The following is a 17,840-nucleotide window of genomic DNA, read 5'->3' as shown; positions in this document are numbered from 1 at the left end:
ATCCTGCAACTTTGGTAAAGTTGTTGATTATTTCAACTAGCTTTTTGGTTGATTCTCTAGGATACTTAAGGTAGACCATCATATCATCTGCAAAGAGTGATAGCTTGGTCTCCTCATTGCCAATTTTAATACCTTCAATTTCTTTTTCTTCTCTAATTGTTACTGTTAGTGTTTCTAGTATAATGTTAAATAATAGAGGTGATAATGGGCATCCATGTTTCACTCCTGATCTTATTGGGAATGCTTCTAGTTTATCTCCATTGCAGATGATGTTGCTGATGATTTTAGATCTATACTGTGTTTTATTTTTAGGAAAGGCCCTTCTATCCTATACTTTCTAGTGTTTTCAATAGAAATGGGTGCTGTATTTTATCAAAGGCTTTTTCTGCATCTTTTGAGATAACCGTGTGATTTTTATTGGTTTGCTTGTTAACATGGTCAGTTATGTGGATGGTTTTTGTTACCATGAAAATGTGGGTTCAAGACTGTGAATTGCCAAAACTGTAGAAATAATTTTAGTGTCTTGATTTTATATCAAAATTAAGTTGTTGCCATGGGAAAAACCCCAAATATGAAATACCCAAGTCAATTGGGTTTTATAGAGATTTTAATTAAAATGAATGAAGGAATTAAGGGAAAGGAGAGACAGAGTAAGAGGAAATAGTAGGAAAAGGCCTAGGGCCTAGGCCAAATGGCCTAGGCCTTTCTCTTTAAGAGAGAAAACTAAGTCAGTCTTTTATCCACTCACCACAAGATTTTGTTCCAAGCAAGATTCCAACTAAGTTCAGAGACACAGCTACTCCAACGAGTCTGAGATCCAACTAACTCCTAAGTTGAGAGAACCATCTCCTTTTAAAGAAAAATTTCTCTTATGTCAGCTCCCCTAAATTTTCACATCTACTAATCACAGTAGATGCTTTCCACAGGACTTACCATTCTTAATTCACATATTCTTTTGTTATCACCTTCTCTGAGTAGACTAAAACTTCACACCTCTTTTGTTATGCTTTCCTTTTGTAAGTTGCTTGACCTTTTACTGATTAATTCAACCTTTATAGGAATTTAGTACTTTTTTGTATTAGATAAAAAAATAGACCTAGCTTAAGGTTTTGGACTCACTGTAAGCATGAATTAGGGACTTTTTCATTGTTCCAGTAAGGAGTTTTACAACTTTATCTTCCCCTAAAGTATGCCTAAATATGGGTGGAGTAATGTTAAAATTCCCAGTACATTCCTGATCAAGTACCTCCATTTTTAAATGGGGAATAGCCTTAACCAAATGTTCCAAGGTAGAGTCTGAGCAGTTTTAAGATTCATATTTTCCTAATATTGAACCATTCTTGCATTCCTGGTATGAATCCTACCTGGTCATAGTGAATAACCCTTGTGATGACTGGATGGAGTATTTTTGCTAGGATCCTATTTAAGAGTTTTGCATCTATATTCATTAGCGAGATTCATCTATATGTTTCTTTCTCTGTTTTTGACTTGCCTGGTTTTGGGATCAGTACCATATTTGTGTCGTAAAATGAATTTGGTAGAACTCCTTCTTTGCTTATTCTGCCAAATAGTTTGTATAATATTGGGATACGTTGTTTTTTGAATGTTTGATAGAATTCATTTGTGAATCCTTCTGGCCCTGGGGATTTTACTTAGGAAATTATTTGATGGCTTGTTCAATATTTTTCTGATGTGGGGTTGTCTAGGTAACCAATTTCTTCCTCTGTTAGTCTAGGTAATTTATATTTTTCTAAGTATTCATCCATATCACCTAGATTGCCATATTTGCTGCCATATAACTGGGCATAATGATTCTTTTAATGATTGCCTTAATTTCCTCTTCATTAGAGGTGAGGTCTCCCTTTTCATCTTGGATGCTGTCAATTTGGTTTTCTTCTTTCCTTTTTTAAATTAGATGGTCTAGTACTTTGTGTATTTTGTTTTTTCAAAGTATCAGCTTCTAGTCTTATTTATTAAATCAACAGTTCTTTGACTTTCAATTTTACTAATTTCTCCTTTGATTTTTAGGATCTCTAATTTAGTCTTCATCTGAGGATTTTTAATTTGTTCACTTTCTAGTTTTTTTAATTTGCATGCCCAATTCATTGACCTCTGCCCTCCCTATTTTGTTAATATATGAACTCAAGGATATAAATTTCCCCCTGAGTACTGCTTTGGCTGCATCCCATAGGATTTGAAAGGATGTCTCATCATTGTCATTTTCTTCAATGAAATTAATTGTTTTTATGATTTGTTCTTTGACTAACCAGTTTTGGAGACTCGTATTGTTTAATTTCCAATTAATTTTTGATTTACCTCTCCATGTACCCTTACTAATTATTATTTTCATTGCATTGTGATCTGAGAAGTTTGCATTTATTATTTCTGCTCTTTTGTACTTGTTTGCAATGTTTTTGTGCCCTAATACATAGTCAATTTTTGTGAATGTATCATATGCTGCTGAAAAGAATGTGTATTCCTTTTTGCCCCCATTTATTTTTCTCCATATATCAACTAACTATAATTTTTCTAGGATTTCATTCACTTTTCTTACCTCTTTCTCATTTATTTTTTGTTTTGATTTATCTAGTTCAGATAGAGGAAGGTTCAGGTCTCCCACTAGTATAGTTTTCCTATCTATTTCATCCTTGAGCTCCACTAGTTTCTCCTTTAGAAATTTGGATACTATGCCATTTGGTGCATATATGTTGAGTACTGATATTTCCTCGTTGTCTATACTGCCTTTCATCTGGATGTAATTACCTTCCCTATCTCTTTTAACTAGATTTATTTTTGCTTTGGCTTTGTCAGATATCATGATTGCGACTCCTGCCTTCTTTTTATCAGTTGATGCCCAATAGATTTGGCTCCATCCTCTTACTTTCACCCTATGCGTATCTATCTTCCTCATGTGTGTTTCTTGTAGACAGCATATGGTAGGGTTTTGGATTCTAATCCACTCTACTATTTGCTTGTGTTTTATGGATTTGTTCATTCCATTCACATTCAGAGTTATGATTACCAGATATGTATTTCCCAACATTTTGCTTTCTACTTCTAGTTCTGCTTTTTCTTCGTTCACTATTTCCTTCTATAATCTACTTTTAATCAGCCCTCCTAGTTTCCACCCTTATTTCACTCCCTTTCTACCCCATCCCTTCTTATTTCCCTCCTTATTTTTTGAAGTCTTTTAAAACTACCTCCCAACCCTCTCCATCCTTATACTTCTTCCCTCCCCACCAGTCCATTTTGTAATATAAGAGATAATCTGTGTAAATATTTCTGGTTGTGGTAACTGGATATTCTGGCTTGTGACTAGAGAGCTGCTACTAGGGGACACCTGAGGTTGCCTAGTTATAATGGAGATAGATGAGAGATAAGGCTAGAGAGATAGATACTGCTAGAGGGGATTACTCTGGAGCTGCCTAAAGATCACTAAAGGCTAATAAATCAAACTATTTTCTACTCTCCACCCTTCACCTCCCAGTCTTACACCTGAAGCCCTCCTGCTACCCTTTCCCATCCCCTGGTCTTAGTCAGCCATCTTCTAAGTAACCCAGGGGAACTATGCGATTTCAGAGAAATATTCTTTATTCTTCTTTTCTCAGGTAAAGGGTTTATTGGTAACAAACAGAATGTGGATTGAGGTGAGAGGGATGAAGTTTGTCCCTAACCTACAAGGAGATTTAAGAAGGGTTTAGGAAATGTCAGTCTAGTCACAATTGTGACACAGAGACAGCCAGAGAGATGGAAGATAACTGTTAAATCTTCCTTCTCCAGTCAGATAATCTCTGCTTGAGTAATTCAAGTCCAGACTCTTTCAAAAAACCACAAAGGTCTTTCTCTCTGCCTAAGTCAGGAAAAGCCAGGCTCTCTTGATCAGGAATCCAGAGAATAGATTTCTCTCTTGGTCAGTCACTCCCAGAGAGAATCCCAAAGTCCCAGTTTCTCTCCTCTGTCCAGGCTCCCAACTGCCTCCTCCTGGGAACATTCCTTTTGGAATCTTCACCTTGATTTTGCAGATCATGTCCCCAGTTTGATCTGCATGCTTGGCTTGTCCTGCAAATCCTCTCTCTTCATGCCTCTTCCACAATCCCCCCTTTTATTCTCCAAAAAAATCAACTTGCATTTTTCAATGATACTTACACTTATTAATTCTATCTATCTATTCTTCACCCTGTGCTATCTTAAGTATTCCCTTAGCCACCCCCAGATAAAAAAATCCTAACTTAACTATTCTATCTACATAGATGTTAAGCTAAGAATCGTATAGGAAAATGGTTTAGGTAAGGGATTTACATGAATATAGTTTCACATAACAAATCCTGTAACATTTGTCAAATCAATCCAACAATTTCACTAACATTAAGAATATGCAAATGTCCTAATTCCTAATGTCTATACAGTCACTAAGAAAAGTTTACTATCATTAACAAATGCTAACCTACAATCATAATGCAATGTAAATTCTATACTTCAGAACATCTCTGTCTACTTTCCTAAGACTTAAACAAATTCACTAGGCTGTCACTAATGTTAGTAGTTAGAATATTAATAAATTACTCAAATAAAGTTAGCTCATTAGTCAATAGTAATTTACATGTGTACATAGGATCCATACACATTGACATATGTACATCATACTATATTTCTGTGCAAACTCATGCAGAAAAGAAATCTTTGAATTTTCCACAGAAATTTGTATCAATGTGTCTTTTGTTATGCCACTATGCATGTTATGTACTTACCCATTCTATGAGATATCTTACTAAAGTGTATTCTATGTAGGATGTGTGCATATATGTGCATATATGTGAGGTAACATGTATTATGCATTCTTACATACCCTCATGATCAAAAGTTCCAAAATTCCAAAGTTCCAAAGTCCTACCATGTCCTTTAACGATGTTTGCATAAAATCTTTCTTACTCTCTGGTCCTCTGTCTGGTCTGCATGCCAGTTGCCATCTTCCAGTCTTGATTGAAGATGTGGTCTTCAAATCAGGATCCACTGGAACAATCAATCAGGAACCCAGAACACACGAACAAACCACAAACATGTATGCATGTGACATTTTTATGTGTGTGCAAATAAGAGTGAAAAGTATATTTGCATGGAAGTAAGTTGAAATCTTCATGAATGTTTGTCAGAATTTATCAATCTTTATGTCTGCAGGTAAGATTTACATGTATTCTCTTCGTGCATGGAGGTAAGCTTTGCATATGTATATCTTCGTGAAAAGCAAGTAAGGTCTACATATGTTTTTTCACAGATGGGTGTGACCATTATGCATAGGTTCTCAGGATTTTGTTAAAAATAGTGATTTCAAGTTTGCTAATTCTTGTTGTTTCACTTTTCACTAGAAGATTTATTGAATGTTTACTGTACTTAGTTCTTGGCAGAGACTTTGTATAGAAATATATCGAGGCTTTTTCTAAGGCTTCTAATGCTATTCTTTTGGCTACAACACTGGCTGCATTTGCTCCAGGGGTGCTATCACTTTATCATGTTAACATATGTAGGACTCTCTTGTCTGTATTCTGGTGGCAAGTAGTCATGTCCTTTCATGTGTTGTCAGTAGGGACGGTCATTGCTTATTGATTATATTCCCAGAGCTAATCAACATTATGGGTGTGATGCAATTTCACATGTGAAGTATGGAACTATGGATCTCTTTGATCAACCTTTATAGATGTTGGGATTGTCATTATGACCTTAGTTGGTCTGATCCATCTTGATTCTGTAGGAGATTCTCTATTAAGGTTCTTGACATATACCTTATCACCTGGTTTTATCTCATGCAATGAAAAATCTAGTGGTATTCTTTGCCCAAGCAAACCCAGTTTCCTTAGTTCTTCAATCCTACGTTGTATCTGTTTTAAGTATTCATGAAGAACACATTCCCCTCTTAAGATGGACAAGTAAGGTGGTCTTACTGTCCTACCATGCCAAAGTGGCTGACCATGTAGCATTTCAAAAGGTGATATAATGCAGGTCAGTCCTAAGCCTGGTTCTAATATTGAACAAATCAAGAGGCAAAACATCTGTCCATTTTAAATGTGTTTCTGAACAGAGTTTGCCTATTTATGTTCTCAGTTCTTTGTTCATACGCTTGACCTGCCTGGAACCTTGGGGTCGATATACTGAATGGTAATTGCACTTAATCCCTAAATTCTTGTAGATTACTTTTAGAATCTGGGAAGTAAAGTGAGACCCCTTGTCCGAATCTATGGTATCAGGAATGCCATGTCTAGGTATAATCTCCTTTAATAGAAATCTCACTACCGTAGCAGTGTCACTTTTCTTGGATGGACATGCCTCAACCCATCTAGTCAATTTATCCATAATCACCAATGCATATTTGTATCCCTTGTCTCTAGGCATGTTGATATAATCAATTTGAATACACTGAAAAAGCATATAGCTGAGTGGTCTGCTTCCCAATGCAGCACTCTTAAAATGTCCTTGATTATATCTCTTGCATGTTTCACATGCCTGACAAGTTCTAATGGTATTTTTTGTAATTCCTGGTGCTGTCCAATATCTCTTTATGGTATCCAGAATCCCTTGCACTCCATAATGTCCTTCTGCATGACTTACAGTGCATAGATGTTGATATAACTTTTTAGGGAGAATAGGTTTACCCCCTTGAGCAATCCAGACACCCTTGATTAGTTTAGTACCTAGCTGCTCTTTCCATGACTGCATCTCTTCTCCATCCTAGGCTTCAGTGAGATCATGCCATTTGATCAGAGAGAAATTCAGCACATGGTGAGGATCGAACCTAGCAGCGTACTTTGATGTTGTGCCTGCTCAGTCATTCCCTAGGGGTATTCTGTCCTTCCCATGAGTGTGTGCCTTAAAATGGATTATGGCCACCTCTTTAGGAAAGTCTACAGCACTTATGATATGATCTATCAGATTGTGATATGCAATTGGTTTCCCAGCTGAAGTTTTATGCCCTCTGTTTTACCATATGTATGATGACCAATGCACCGTGGAGAAAGCATATTGTGAATCCAGAAAAAATATTAGCTCTTTTCCCTCTAGCTAATTCTAGGGCCATGATCCTCCCTAAGCGCCGACATGGCTTGGCAGTGATGCATGCCAAAGAGTTTTGTCATTGTCAACAACTGCTGCCCCTGTGAATTTTCTCCCATCACAAACATAAGAGGATTCATCCATGTATAACTCTATTTCTGGATCCATAAGAGGTGTATCTTTAAGGCATTCATTTGGCCTATGCATGAGTTCCACTATCTGATCCCAATCATGCAATACTTCTCCATCCATTGGCAAATCAGGGATCAGAGTTTCTGGGTTCGATGGTGCATATCTATGAATTGTGATGTTATAATTGCCTAACAAAATGACTTCATACTGGGATATTCTTGCATCGGTGAATGAATGCATATTCTGCGACCATAACAGTTTTTCAATTTGATGTGCGGAATACACATGCAATTTACATCCTAGTACTATATCATATGACTTCTTGACCATTAGAGCTGTAGCTACTAAGCTCCTGAGGCAATGAACCATTCCTTGTGCAACCGTGTCAAGGATAGGACTGTAAAATGCAATAGCCCTCAGATTTAACCCAAAATACTGTGCTAATATTCCAGAAGCAACACCTTTTGTTTCATGGACATACAAGTGGAATTCTTTCATATAATCAAGTATTCCCAAAATTGGAACTGATAAAATAGCTCCTCTCAACTGTGACAAAGCATGTAAATGTTCTTTATTTAATTGCAATGGTTCTTTAATATCTTTCTTTGTCATATCAATCAAGCACTTGGAAATATGAGAATATCCTACTATGTACTGCCTTGAGAAACCAGCAACCGCCAGAAAAGCTCTTAAGTTCTTTCTTAGTTCTAGGGGTGCCTAGCTTCTGTATGTCTGCCCTCCTTTTATTAGATATTTTCCTGGTGTCCCCCTCCAGGACTAATCCTAAATATTCAACTGTTGGTAGGACCCATTGAATCTTCTTTTTAGAAACTTTATGTCCCCTCTTATAAGGTTCTATCAATAATTTCTTTGAATCTTCCAAACATGTTTTAGGGTCAGGAGATGCTAGCAACAAATCATCCACATAGTGTATCAATCTGCTATGTTTGAAAGTTATGGTAGCTAGATCTCTCTGCAACAGTTGACAAAATATTGAAGCAGACTCGCAACATCCTTGCACTAATCTTGCATAGCACAGCTGGGTTTGTCTCCATTGGAAAGCAAAAATATTTTGAGAATCAAGGTGCAATAGTATAGTGAAGCAAGCGTTGCTCAGGTCCAACACTGTGTACCACCTAGACTCTGCAGGTATTTGAGTTGTGATATTGTCTGGAGATGGTGTTATAGTGTGTTTTTTTTTTCATATAAAATTATTCACAGCCCTTAAATCCATCACAAATCTCCAGGCAGGAGTTCCATCTTCATTTAGCTTATTCTTTTTAATAGCTAATATTGGGTAAATGTATTCAGATACCATAGGTCTCAATATACCTTGCTCAAGCAAACTATTTATGATAGGTGTTATCTCTTCTCTCGCTTCTCTACTCAATTTGTATTGTGGTATCTTAGATGGTATTCCTTCCCTGACCTCAATCCTAACAGGAGTAATAGATTTAATCTAACTCATATCATTTTGATATTTTGCAAACACCCCTTGTGGTATATCTGTGGGTATGTCACACATAGAAGTTACAACTTGAATCTTTTCAGGTTCTTCTTCAAGTTGTTCTAATAGTGATAGTGCTTCAGTGAATTCCTGGATAGATGCAATTAAATCTCCCCAGATTTTTCTGTCTGGGGTCTGTCATCCCCAGTCCTACTTGCCTCAGCCCAGAAAGACTGAGCACCCGGGGCTTGGGCTCCATGTGAATGTCTTTGTCAGCCACAGGAACTGAAGCTGAACTTTTCCTAAGGCCTGGAGGAGTTGTGATCTGCACCAGAGAAAGGGGTGTCCTTGCCATTGAAATCACAGGTTTTTGGTCTCTGGCCTCCTGCCTTGCCAAGGTCTTAAACAGGCCACTTCCAAACCACTTATTTGGTTATAAGGTAAGAAAAAGAACCAACACAGTCATTTCTGTCTATTCTCTGCACAGCGCCACTGTCCAAACCTACCATTCTCACCTCCAACAATACTGAAGTGGAGACCAAAGACTTCTCATTGACCTGCAATGCTACAGGTCAAATTCACACTTACAAGTGGTTCATGAACGGAGTTGCCCCAGCTGGCCGCAGGATACAGCTGTCGCCAGATAGGAGGACACTCACTCTCCGCAGTCTCACAAGAAGCGTTAACAAAGGGCCCTATGTGTGTGAAATCGAGAACCCATTTTATCGCAATAGGAGTGATTCATTCACACTGGATGTTGCCTGTGAGTAAATTTGTTCTTCCTATATGGTGCCTGCTTATAGCTTGGTGGTGTGTTCCTAGAGGCCAGGCTAATTCCATCCCTCCTCAGAGAGCTAAAGAGCTAGGCTCTGAGGCTCCCAACCCCTTTCATCTTTAGGGAGCCCAAATTGGCCTTGTCATGTGTTCTGGTGGAGGGTGGCCAGCCAGGGTGCTGAACTGGAGAAAGCCCTAAGATCTTCCAAGTTCAGATCCACACTGGAAAAGTAGAAGATGAGTTGTGAATTTCCCAGCTCAAAGAAGGATCAGGGAGACACAGTGGTTCTTGGTGATGGGTTATAGACTAGGAGATGCCCCCTTATTTCTGCCATAATCTCAATATGGAATCCTTCTCTTTCTTCCAGATGGCCCAGATATCGCCACAATTGTACATTCAGCCAATGAGTACCCTACTGGGGCAAATATTACCTTGAGCTGTGTTGCTGATTCTAACCCTGCAGCACAATTCACTTGGTTACACAATGGACAACCAGTCAGCAACTCAGCCACATTTTCTATTATTGCATCCCTGAGTGATGCTGGCACTTATACCTGTACTGCATCTAACTCATTCACTGGTTTGACTCGTACTGCAACCAAGAATATTATAATCTATGGTGAGTATCTGGATTGGGCCCCCAACTTTGTGTGGGGCTCTCTCTTTCCCTGGCATGACAGAAATAGACAAAAGTGACACTCTCCCCCCCCCTGGTCCCATGGCACAGTGCATTGTGGTAGAAAGAGCCCTGAGCTCAGAATCATAAAACTTGGATAGAATCCTTTCTTTTCTGTCTACTCTCTGTGTAGTAAATGACTCCTCCTTTTGAGGCCTCAGTTTCTTTATCTGGAAAAATGAATTACATTTTCTCTGTATATAATAGCATTCTATGAGTAAAGGTCCTTTTTATATGGTAGGTATAAAAAGCATGTGAGTTGTCTTCATCATCCTTGTTATTGATATTGTATTATTCTCTTCTGTCCTAGTGATATACAACCTTCTTCATCTCCCAAATTCTAGGACCGCAGGTTCAATGACTGCCCAATACTCTTTCCTTCAATCCCTTTCCCTTGGTGCTGTGGAACCAAGGAATATTTCTAGTCTTGGTTGAGTATAAGCTATGGTCATGCAATGGGGCTGGCCTTGATTCCCCTTGGTAGGGAAATTCTGGAGATGGAAAGGAAGATATAAACTTTGTCTCCTTTCACACAAAGAGATTCACCATTGGACATATATTTTCCTCTTTGTGGCATTAAATGCCACATGGAAGCATGTCTCTTGTGAAGCCTGGTTCTGATCTATTGGCTTTAGCATTCAGTAGCTGGATCCACTGTAGAATTCCTGCTGCCCAATTAATTCACTGGTCTGACTTTCCTATGTACAGATAATAGACCCTCCATTCCCATAATCACATTAATGTACAGCAGTACCAGAGAGAGATCATCTCTGGCCTTAGTTTCCTTTTATTTCATGTAGTTTTATTGTTACAAAACTTAGGGGTATCCCAACTTCCTGTCCCTGCCTCTAGGAATGTTCTGAATGGAGAGCAGGGGGGAGAGATAGAATTGTGAAGTGGGGAAGTGACCTTGGGGAAGTCAGACACCAACAGGATATACTTCAGAGGTGGAATGATTTTTTATTGGCCTCAATCTGTACATGAGGATGATGAAAGCACACATTTTAAATGATCATATAATTATCTCTGTGTCATTTTCTTTTGTTAACTATTTTCCAATTACCTTTTCCCCTGGTTCATGCAGCACCTGAGAATGTTGCAGGCTATGTATTTGACACCCGTGGTTGAAAAGAGATTTTTCTTAATTTATTTTTTTCCAATTAACTAAAATCTATTTTCTGTCCCCCTTCTACCTTCTACCAGTAATGAAAACTAAAATCTTTGGGACAGGTATGAGTTGTGCCTGCCTGTAGCCACAAATTAATATATTCCTAGGTGGACACCTGAGAAGGAGAGTTAGAAACTGAGAGAAAATGGGTGAAGGGGATATAGAGAAAGAGGAAATAGAACAAAGGAAGAGAGACTCAGAGACAAGGCTTCAAGAGCTTGGGATCCAGCCTGTGTGCTCCTCTGATGGTGGTAGAGAGAAAGAGAGAGTGAACTATATATGTCCTCAATCTTTTATTCGAGGATCAAGGAATGGGGAATGGAGGTAGCTAATGATCATTTTACAAGGCACAAGACTTAACATTGGTTCAACTGACTACCACAAGATCAAATAGGAGGGGTTTATTCAAACATGTGACCTGGTATGGAATCTGGTCAGACAAGGTGTGAACTAGGACCCTATGGCAGCTTACCCGGGAATTCTTCTTATTTTTGGACTGTAGATTTGGAGAGTAGTCAGAATTAATACAGTACCTATTAAATGCAATGATCAAGACTAATAAGCCTATGAATCCGGTACATGAGCACATAAGTTGCAATATTTACATATTAATAATTGTTTCAAGATTAAAATACATGTATGATGCCGCATGGACAATCAAAGAAAACTAATTTCAGAGGTCAAAAAATATGTGTTGCAACTTACACCCTCAGTCCATCCCATTTCTGAAGAGAGGCAGCTGATTTCATAGGAAGTCTATAGCTTTTTGTAGAAAGTGAGTAACTTATTTCATCATGGGTCTTCTGCAGTCCTGGTTGGTCAGTGCAGTGATGAGAGGTCCCATGGGTTTCCAAGTTGTTTGCCTTCAGAACAATGTTGGTATTGTATATATTATCTCTTGGTTCTACTCACTTCATTCTGTATCAGTTCAGATAAATCTTCTGAAGTTTCTTTTCTTGAACTCATTCTGTTCAATGTTTCTATGAGTGACTTGGATCAAATGAAATAATATCTGTAAAGAGTTTTGTAAATCATGACCACTAATGTTCTACTAATTCTACAGACAAGCAGAAGGCATAATTTTGAAACTGGAAAGAAAAAAAGAAATAATGAGAAAATTGGCAGGATAGGGATTGTTGAAACAGGTAGGATGCAGAAGTAGTTTAGGATGCTGGCACAGTACACATAATGTGATAAGATGAATGTAATTGGGGATTGATATCAGGTCCTATCCTTGAGTAGAAAAAGTCCAAAACACAAAAAAGCATCGGCCTCGATGGGACAGTGACTGGTACCTATGCCATAGAAAAGAGTTGAAGTAATGGGGTATGGTTGATTTAAAAAAGGGGAAATTGGAGACAGACTATTAATGCCAATTTGGATTGCATAAAGAGATGTTGGGGATTATTGAGAGATCCACAAACTTATTATAAGTGGGAAAGGTAACAGGGTAGTTGAAAAAGCATAATGCATACTTTTTTTTAACCCTTCCCTTTTAGCCTTAGAATCCATACTGTGCAATGGAGGTTAAATGAGTGGCCTAGGGTTATATATCTTTGAATTATTTGAGGTCAGATTTCATCCCAGAACTTCTGATCTCTAGGCCTGGCTCTTATTGCACTGAGCTACACAACTACCCCAACCAATGCAGTCTTAAGAGAAACATGTCCATTTCCAAGAATAAGGAGAAAGCTGCCCTTCTGTACTATCAGATGGCACTTTGATTATTGTATTTGGTTCTAGATGACTATTTACAAGTGGCAACAGTGAACTGGGGAATGTTCAGCCAGATTGGTGAGGAGTCTGGAGTCTCTAAAGATCAATTGAGGGAACTACATATTAGAAAAATGCCTGGGACTTCTACAGAGTCACAATAGGGGGCTGCTAAAGAGTTGTAAGAAAGAAAGACTGCAACATTATCAAAGCAGGGATAATTAACATTTATTTTATGTAGCACACAAGGTTATCCTCAAGAAAAATGTTGGGGAGGTAAGATGGAGGCCTCAAAGGAGCAGAAGTTCAGACCTCTGAATACCCTTCCTAATGGATCACAAACTGAATGCTCCCAGGGGATTGAAAATCAAACTTAACAACAAGTCTGAGCCAAGGAACCATCCTGCTGGACTTAATTCAAAAGGTACACCCCCCCTCCCCCCATAAAGCCAGAATCTGAGAACACTCAGGGTTAAGGGGAAGACTGAAGGAAGGTCCCAGGACCCATTCCCCCACCCACCCAGAGTGCTGAGATTCCAATGGCAGCGGGAACTTCTGGGTGGTCAAAGGTGCTGGTCTGAAAGGCATAACTTGCAAGCAGAGCTGTGCCAAGTTCAGAGTGTCCAACACAGATGTCGGGGAAGGAGCTAGAGAGGGAGCATAGACCTGGCAGCCTTGTCAGAGTGGTGGAGATCCTCCATATTTGCTCCAGCCTTCCAGGAAGTTTTGGACTCAGAGCACACCCAGCCCAACTAAGCTGAACTTAATCTCATCAAAAGACTCCAGAGTTCAGGGAAACCCAAGCTCCATATCCATCCTCATTGACTGCTGGACTTTAATGCAATCAAAAGCCTCCAGAGGTCAGGGAAGCTCAAACCCCACCAGAGGCTACACTGAGAGATCTCCTATTAAAGCTCCAAGAGGGGAGACTGACAGAAGCCCCCAAAACCAAAAAAAAATGAGAGGAGTAAGAGCACAGACAAATATGGGGAGTAAAGAAGGGGTGAATTTCAGCAAACAACAGATAAAGAAGAAAGAAACTACAATAGACAGCTTCTACTAAGCAAATGGAACAGAGGGGGAGAGATCAGCAAACGATAAATCAGAAATCCCAGTGAATTGGATACAGGCTGTGGAAGAATTCAAAACAAAATCAAAAGAAGCTGAAGACAACTGGGAAAATAACTTAAAAATTAAGATAAGTCATCTGGAAACAGAGGCACTTGAACTAAAATGAGAAAATAGTGTCTTGAAAGCCAAAATCAACCAGCTGGAAAATGAGGCAAAGGAGATGAAAGATGAGGCAAAGAAGATGAAAGATGGGACAAAGGAGAAGAAAGACAAGGTAAAGAGGATGAAAGAAGACCTTCAAAGAAAATCAGATCAGAAGGAAAAGGAGGACCAAAAAGCCAGGGATGAAATTCAGCCTTTAAGAATCAGAATACAACAACTGGAATTAAGTGACCTCACAAGGCAACAGGACACTATAAAACTAAACAAAAAGAATGAAAAAATTGAGGAAAATATGAAGCCTCTCATTCACAAAACAGACAATTTAGAAAATCGTTTGAGAAGAGATAATTTAAGAATCATTGGTCTACCAGAAGACCATGACAAAAGAAAAAGCCTGGACATAATACTACAGGAAATTATTCAGGAAAACTGTCACAATATCCTAGAACAAGAGGGGAAAGTGGAGATTGAAAGAATCCACAGATCACCTCCTGTATTTAATCCCAAACTGATAACACCCAGGAATGTTATAGCCAAATTTAAAAACTATCAATCAGACTAAAGAAAAGGTATTACAAGCTGCCAAGATGACGCCATTCAGGTACAATGGAAACACAGTGAGGATAACACAAGATCTGGCTACATCCACACTGAAGGACTGAAAGGCATGGAATATGATATTCTGGAAAGCAAAGAACTCTGGAACTAGGTCTACAACCAAGAATCAAATACCCATCAAAACTGACTATATTCTTACAGCAGAAAGTATGGTCATTCAACACAATAGAAGAATTCCAAGCATTTGTAAAGAAAAGATCAGACCTGAACAGAAAATTTTATGTCCAAGCATAGAACTCAAGAGAATCATCAAAAGGTAATTAAAAAAGAGGGGGAAAAGAAAAACAAAAAAAAGAAGAAAAACATGTTTAAGAGACTCAATAAGTTAAAATTATATGTATCCCTATAAGAAAGAGAGGTCATTGGTAACTCTTAAAAACTGTTGCTATCACCTGGGCAGCTAGTAGAATTACACTTAGAGGGAACAGTGACAAACTGTATAGGATGAAAGGACAAGACACAATAGGTATATAGATATATGCATGCATAAATACATATACGTGTGTGTGTGTGTGTATACAACCAGACCTAAAAAAAAGAGGTTAATACTAAAAGAAACAGGAAAAGAAACAAATGGGGGTAAATTTATATGTCACAAAGAAGCTCATGGCAGGAGGGGAGAGAACATCGATACACTGGAAGGGTAAAGAGGGTGGAGATAGGAATTACTCATCGCTTATGTGCTTTGAACCTGACCTAAAGAGGGAAGAATAATCCAATTCATTGAGGCAGAGAATAGATTTGCGCCCTATATGGAAATAGAAGGGTAAAAAGTGGACTGGTGGTGAGGGAAAGAAATACAAGGGAGGGAGAGGGTGGGGGGGAAATTTATAAAAAGATTACAGGGGAAAATAAGGGGGGGATAAAAAGGGAAGGGGTTTAGAAAGGGAAGTAAAATAAGGGTGGTAACTATGGGGACTGATTATAAATAAACATTAGTGTAGAAGGAAATAGTGAAAGTAGAAAAGACAGGACCAGGAGTAGAAATCAAAATGCTGGGAAATACACAGCTAGTAATCATAACTCTGAATGTGAATGGAATGAATTCACCCAGAAAATGCAAGTGGATACAGAGTGGATTAGAATCCAAAATCCTAACATATGCTGTCTGCAAGAAACACACATGAGGAAGATAGATACACATAGGGTGAAAGTTAGAGGATGGTCCAAATCTATTGGGCATCAACTGATAAAATGAAGGCAGGAGTCACAATCATGATATCTGACAAAGCCAAAGTAAAAATAAATCTAGTTAAAAGAGATAGGGAAGGTAATTACATCCTGATAAAAGGCAGTATAGACAACAAGGAAATATTTGTACTCAACATGTATGCACCAAATGGCATAGTATCCAAATTTCTAAAGGAGGAACTAGAGGAGCTCAAGGATGAAATAGATAGAAAAATTATATTAGTGGGAGACTTGAACCTTCCTCTATCTGTACTAGATAAATCAAACCAAAAAATAAATAAGAAAGAGGTGATAGAAGCGAATGAAATCTTAGAAAAATTAGAGTTAGTAGACATGTGGAGAAAAATAAATAGGGACAAAAAGGAATACACCTTATTTTCAGCAGCACATGGTACATTCACAAAAATTGACTATGTATTAGGGCACAAAAACATTGTAAACAAATGCAAAAGGGTAGAAATAATAAATGCTAACTTCTCAGACCACAATGCAATGAAAATAAAAATTAGTAAGGGTACATGGAGAAGTAAACCAAAAATTAATTGGAAATTATACAATATGATTCTACAAAATCAGCCACTTAAAGAACAAATCATAGAAACAATTAATAACCTCATTGAAGAAAAAGACATTCGTGAGACATCCTTTCAAAACCTATGGGATGCAGCCAAAGCAGTACTCAGGGGGAAATTTATATCCTTGAGTTTATATATAACAAATTAAGAAGGACAGAGGTCAATGAATTGGACATGCAAATTAAAAAACTAGAAAGTGAACAAATTAAAAATCCTCAGAAGAAGACTAAATTAGAGATCCTAAAAATCAAAGCAGAAATCAATAAAATTGAAAGCGAAAGAACTATTGATTTAATAAATAAGACTAGAAGCTGGTACATTGAAAAAAAAACAAATAAAATAGACAAAGTACTAATCAGTCTAATTAAAAAAAGGAAAGAAAAAAACAAATTGACAGTATCCAAGATGAAAAGGCAGACCTCACCTCTAATGAAGAGGAAATTAAGGTAATCATGAAAAACTACTATGCCCAATTATATGGCAAAAATATGGCAATCTAGGTGATATGGATGAATACTTAGAAAAATATAAATTGCCTAGACTAAAAGAAGAAGAAATAAATTACCTAAACAACCCCATATCAGAAAAAGAAATTGAAAAAGCCATCAAAGAACTCCCTAAGAAAAAATCCCCAGGTCCAGATGGATTCACAAATGAATTCTATCAAACATTCAAAGAACAACTAATCCCAATGTTATACACAGTATTTTACAGAATAAGCCAAGAAGGGGTTCTACCAAGTTCTTTTTACGCCACAATACTGGGTACTGATCCCAAAGCCAAGCAGGTTAAAAACAGAGAAAGAAAATTATAGGCCAATCTCCCTAATAAATATAGATGCAAAAATCTTAAATAGGATACTACAAAAAGACTCCAGCAAGTCATCACAAGGGTTAGCTACTACAGGTAGAATTCATACCAGGAATGCAAGGATGGTTCAATATTAGGGAAACCATCTACATAATTGATCATATTAACAAGCAAACCAACAAAAATCACATGATTATCTCAAAAGATGCAGAAAAAAAGCCTTTGATAAAATTCAGCACCCATTCCTATTGAAAACACCAGAAAGTATAGGAATAGAAGGGCCTTTCATAAAAATAATAAACTGTACATATCTAAAACCTTCAGCAAACGTCATCTGTAATGGGGATAAACTCGAAGCCTTCCCAATAAGATCAGGAGTCAAACAAGGATGCCCATTATCACCTTTATTATTTAATATTGTACTAGAAACCCTAGCAGTAGCAATTAGAGAAGAAAAAGAA

The 17,840-nt window shown here is 37.8% G+C and overlaps 1 protein-coding gene across 1 annotated transcript in view; it reads left to right on the top strand.

Annotated features, from left to right (window-relative positions):
• Positions 1–17,840, top strand: part of LOC103092368 (uncharacterized) — a 1,666,349-nt gene that overhangs the window by 1,241,401 nt on the left and 407,108 nt on the right. Inside the window, exon 85 of the mRNA XM_056825346.1 lies at positions 9,763–10,014. Within this exon, the coding sequence (XP_056681324.1) occupies positions 9,763–10,014 (252 nt within the window). The remainder of the gene's footprint in view (positions 1–9,762; positions 10,015–17,840) is intronic.

Source organism: Monodelphis domestica, chromosome 4 (genome assembly GCF_027887165.1).
Source record: "Monodelphis domestica isolate mMonDom1 chromosome 4, mMonDom1.pri, whole genome shotgun sequence".
Taxonomy (NCBI): domain Eukaryota; kingdom Metazoa; phylum Chordata; class Mammalia; order Didelphimorphia; family Didelphidae; genus Monodelphis; species Monodelphis domestica.
This window is presented reverse-complemented; position numbering and strand designations above follow the sequence as displayed.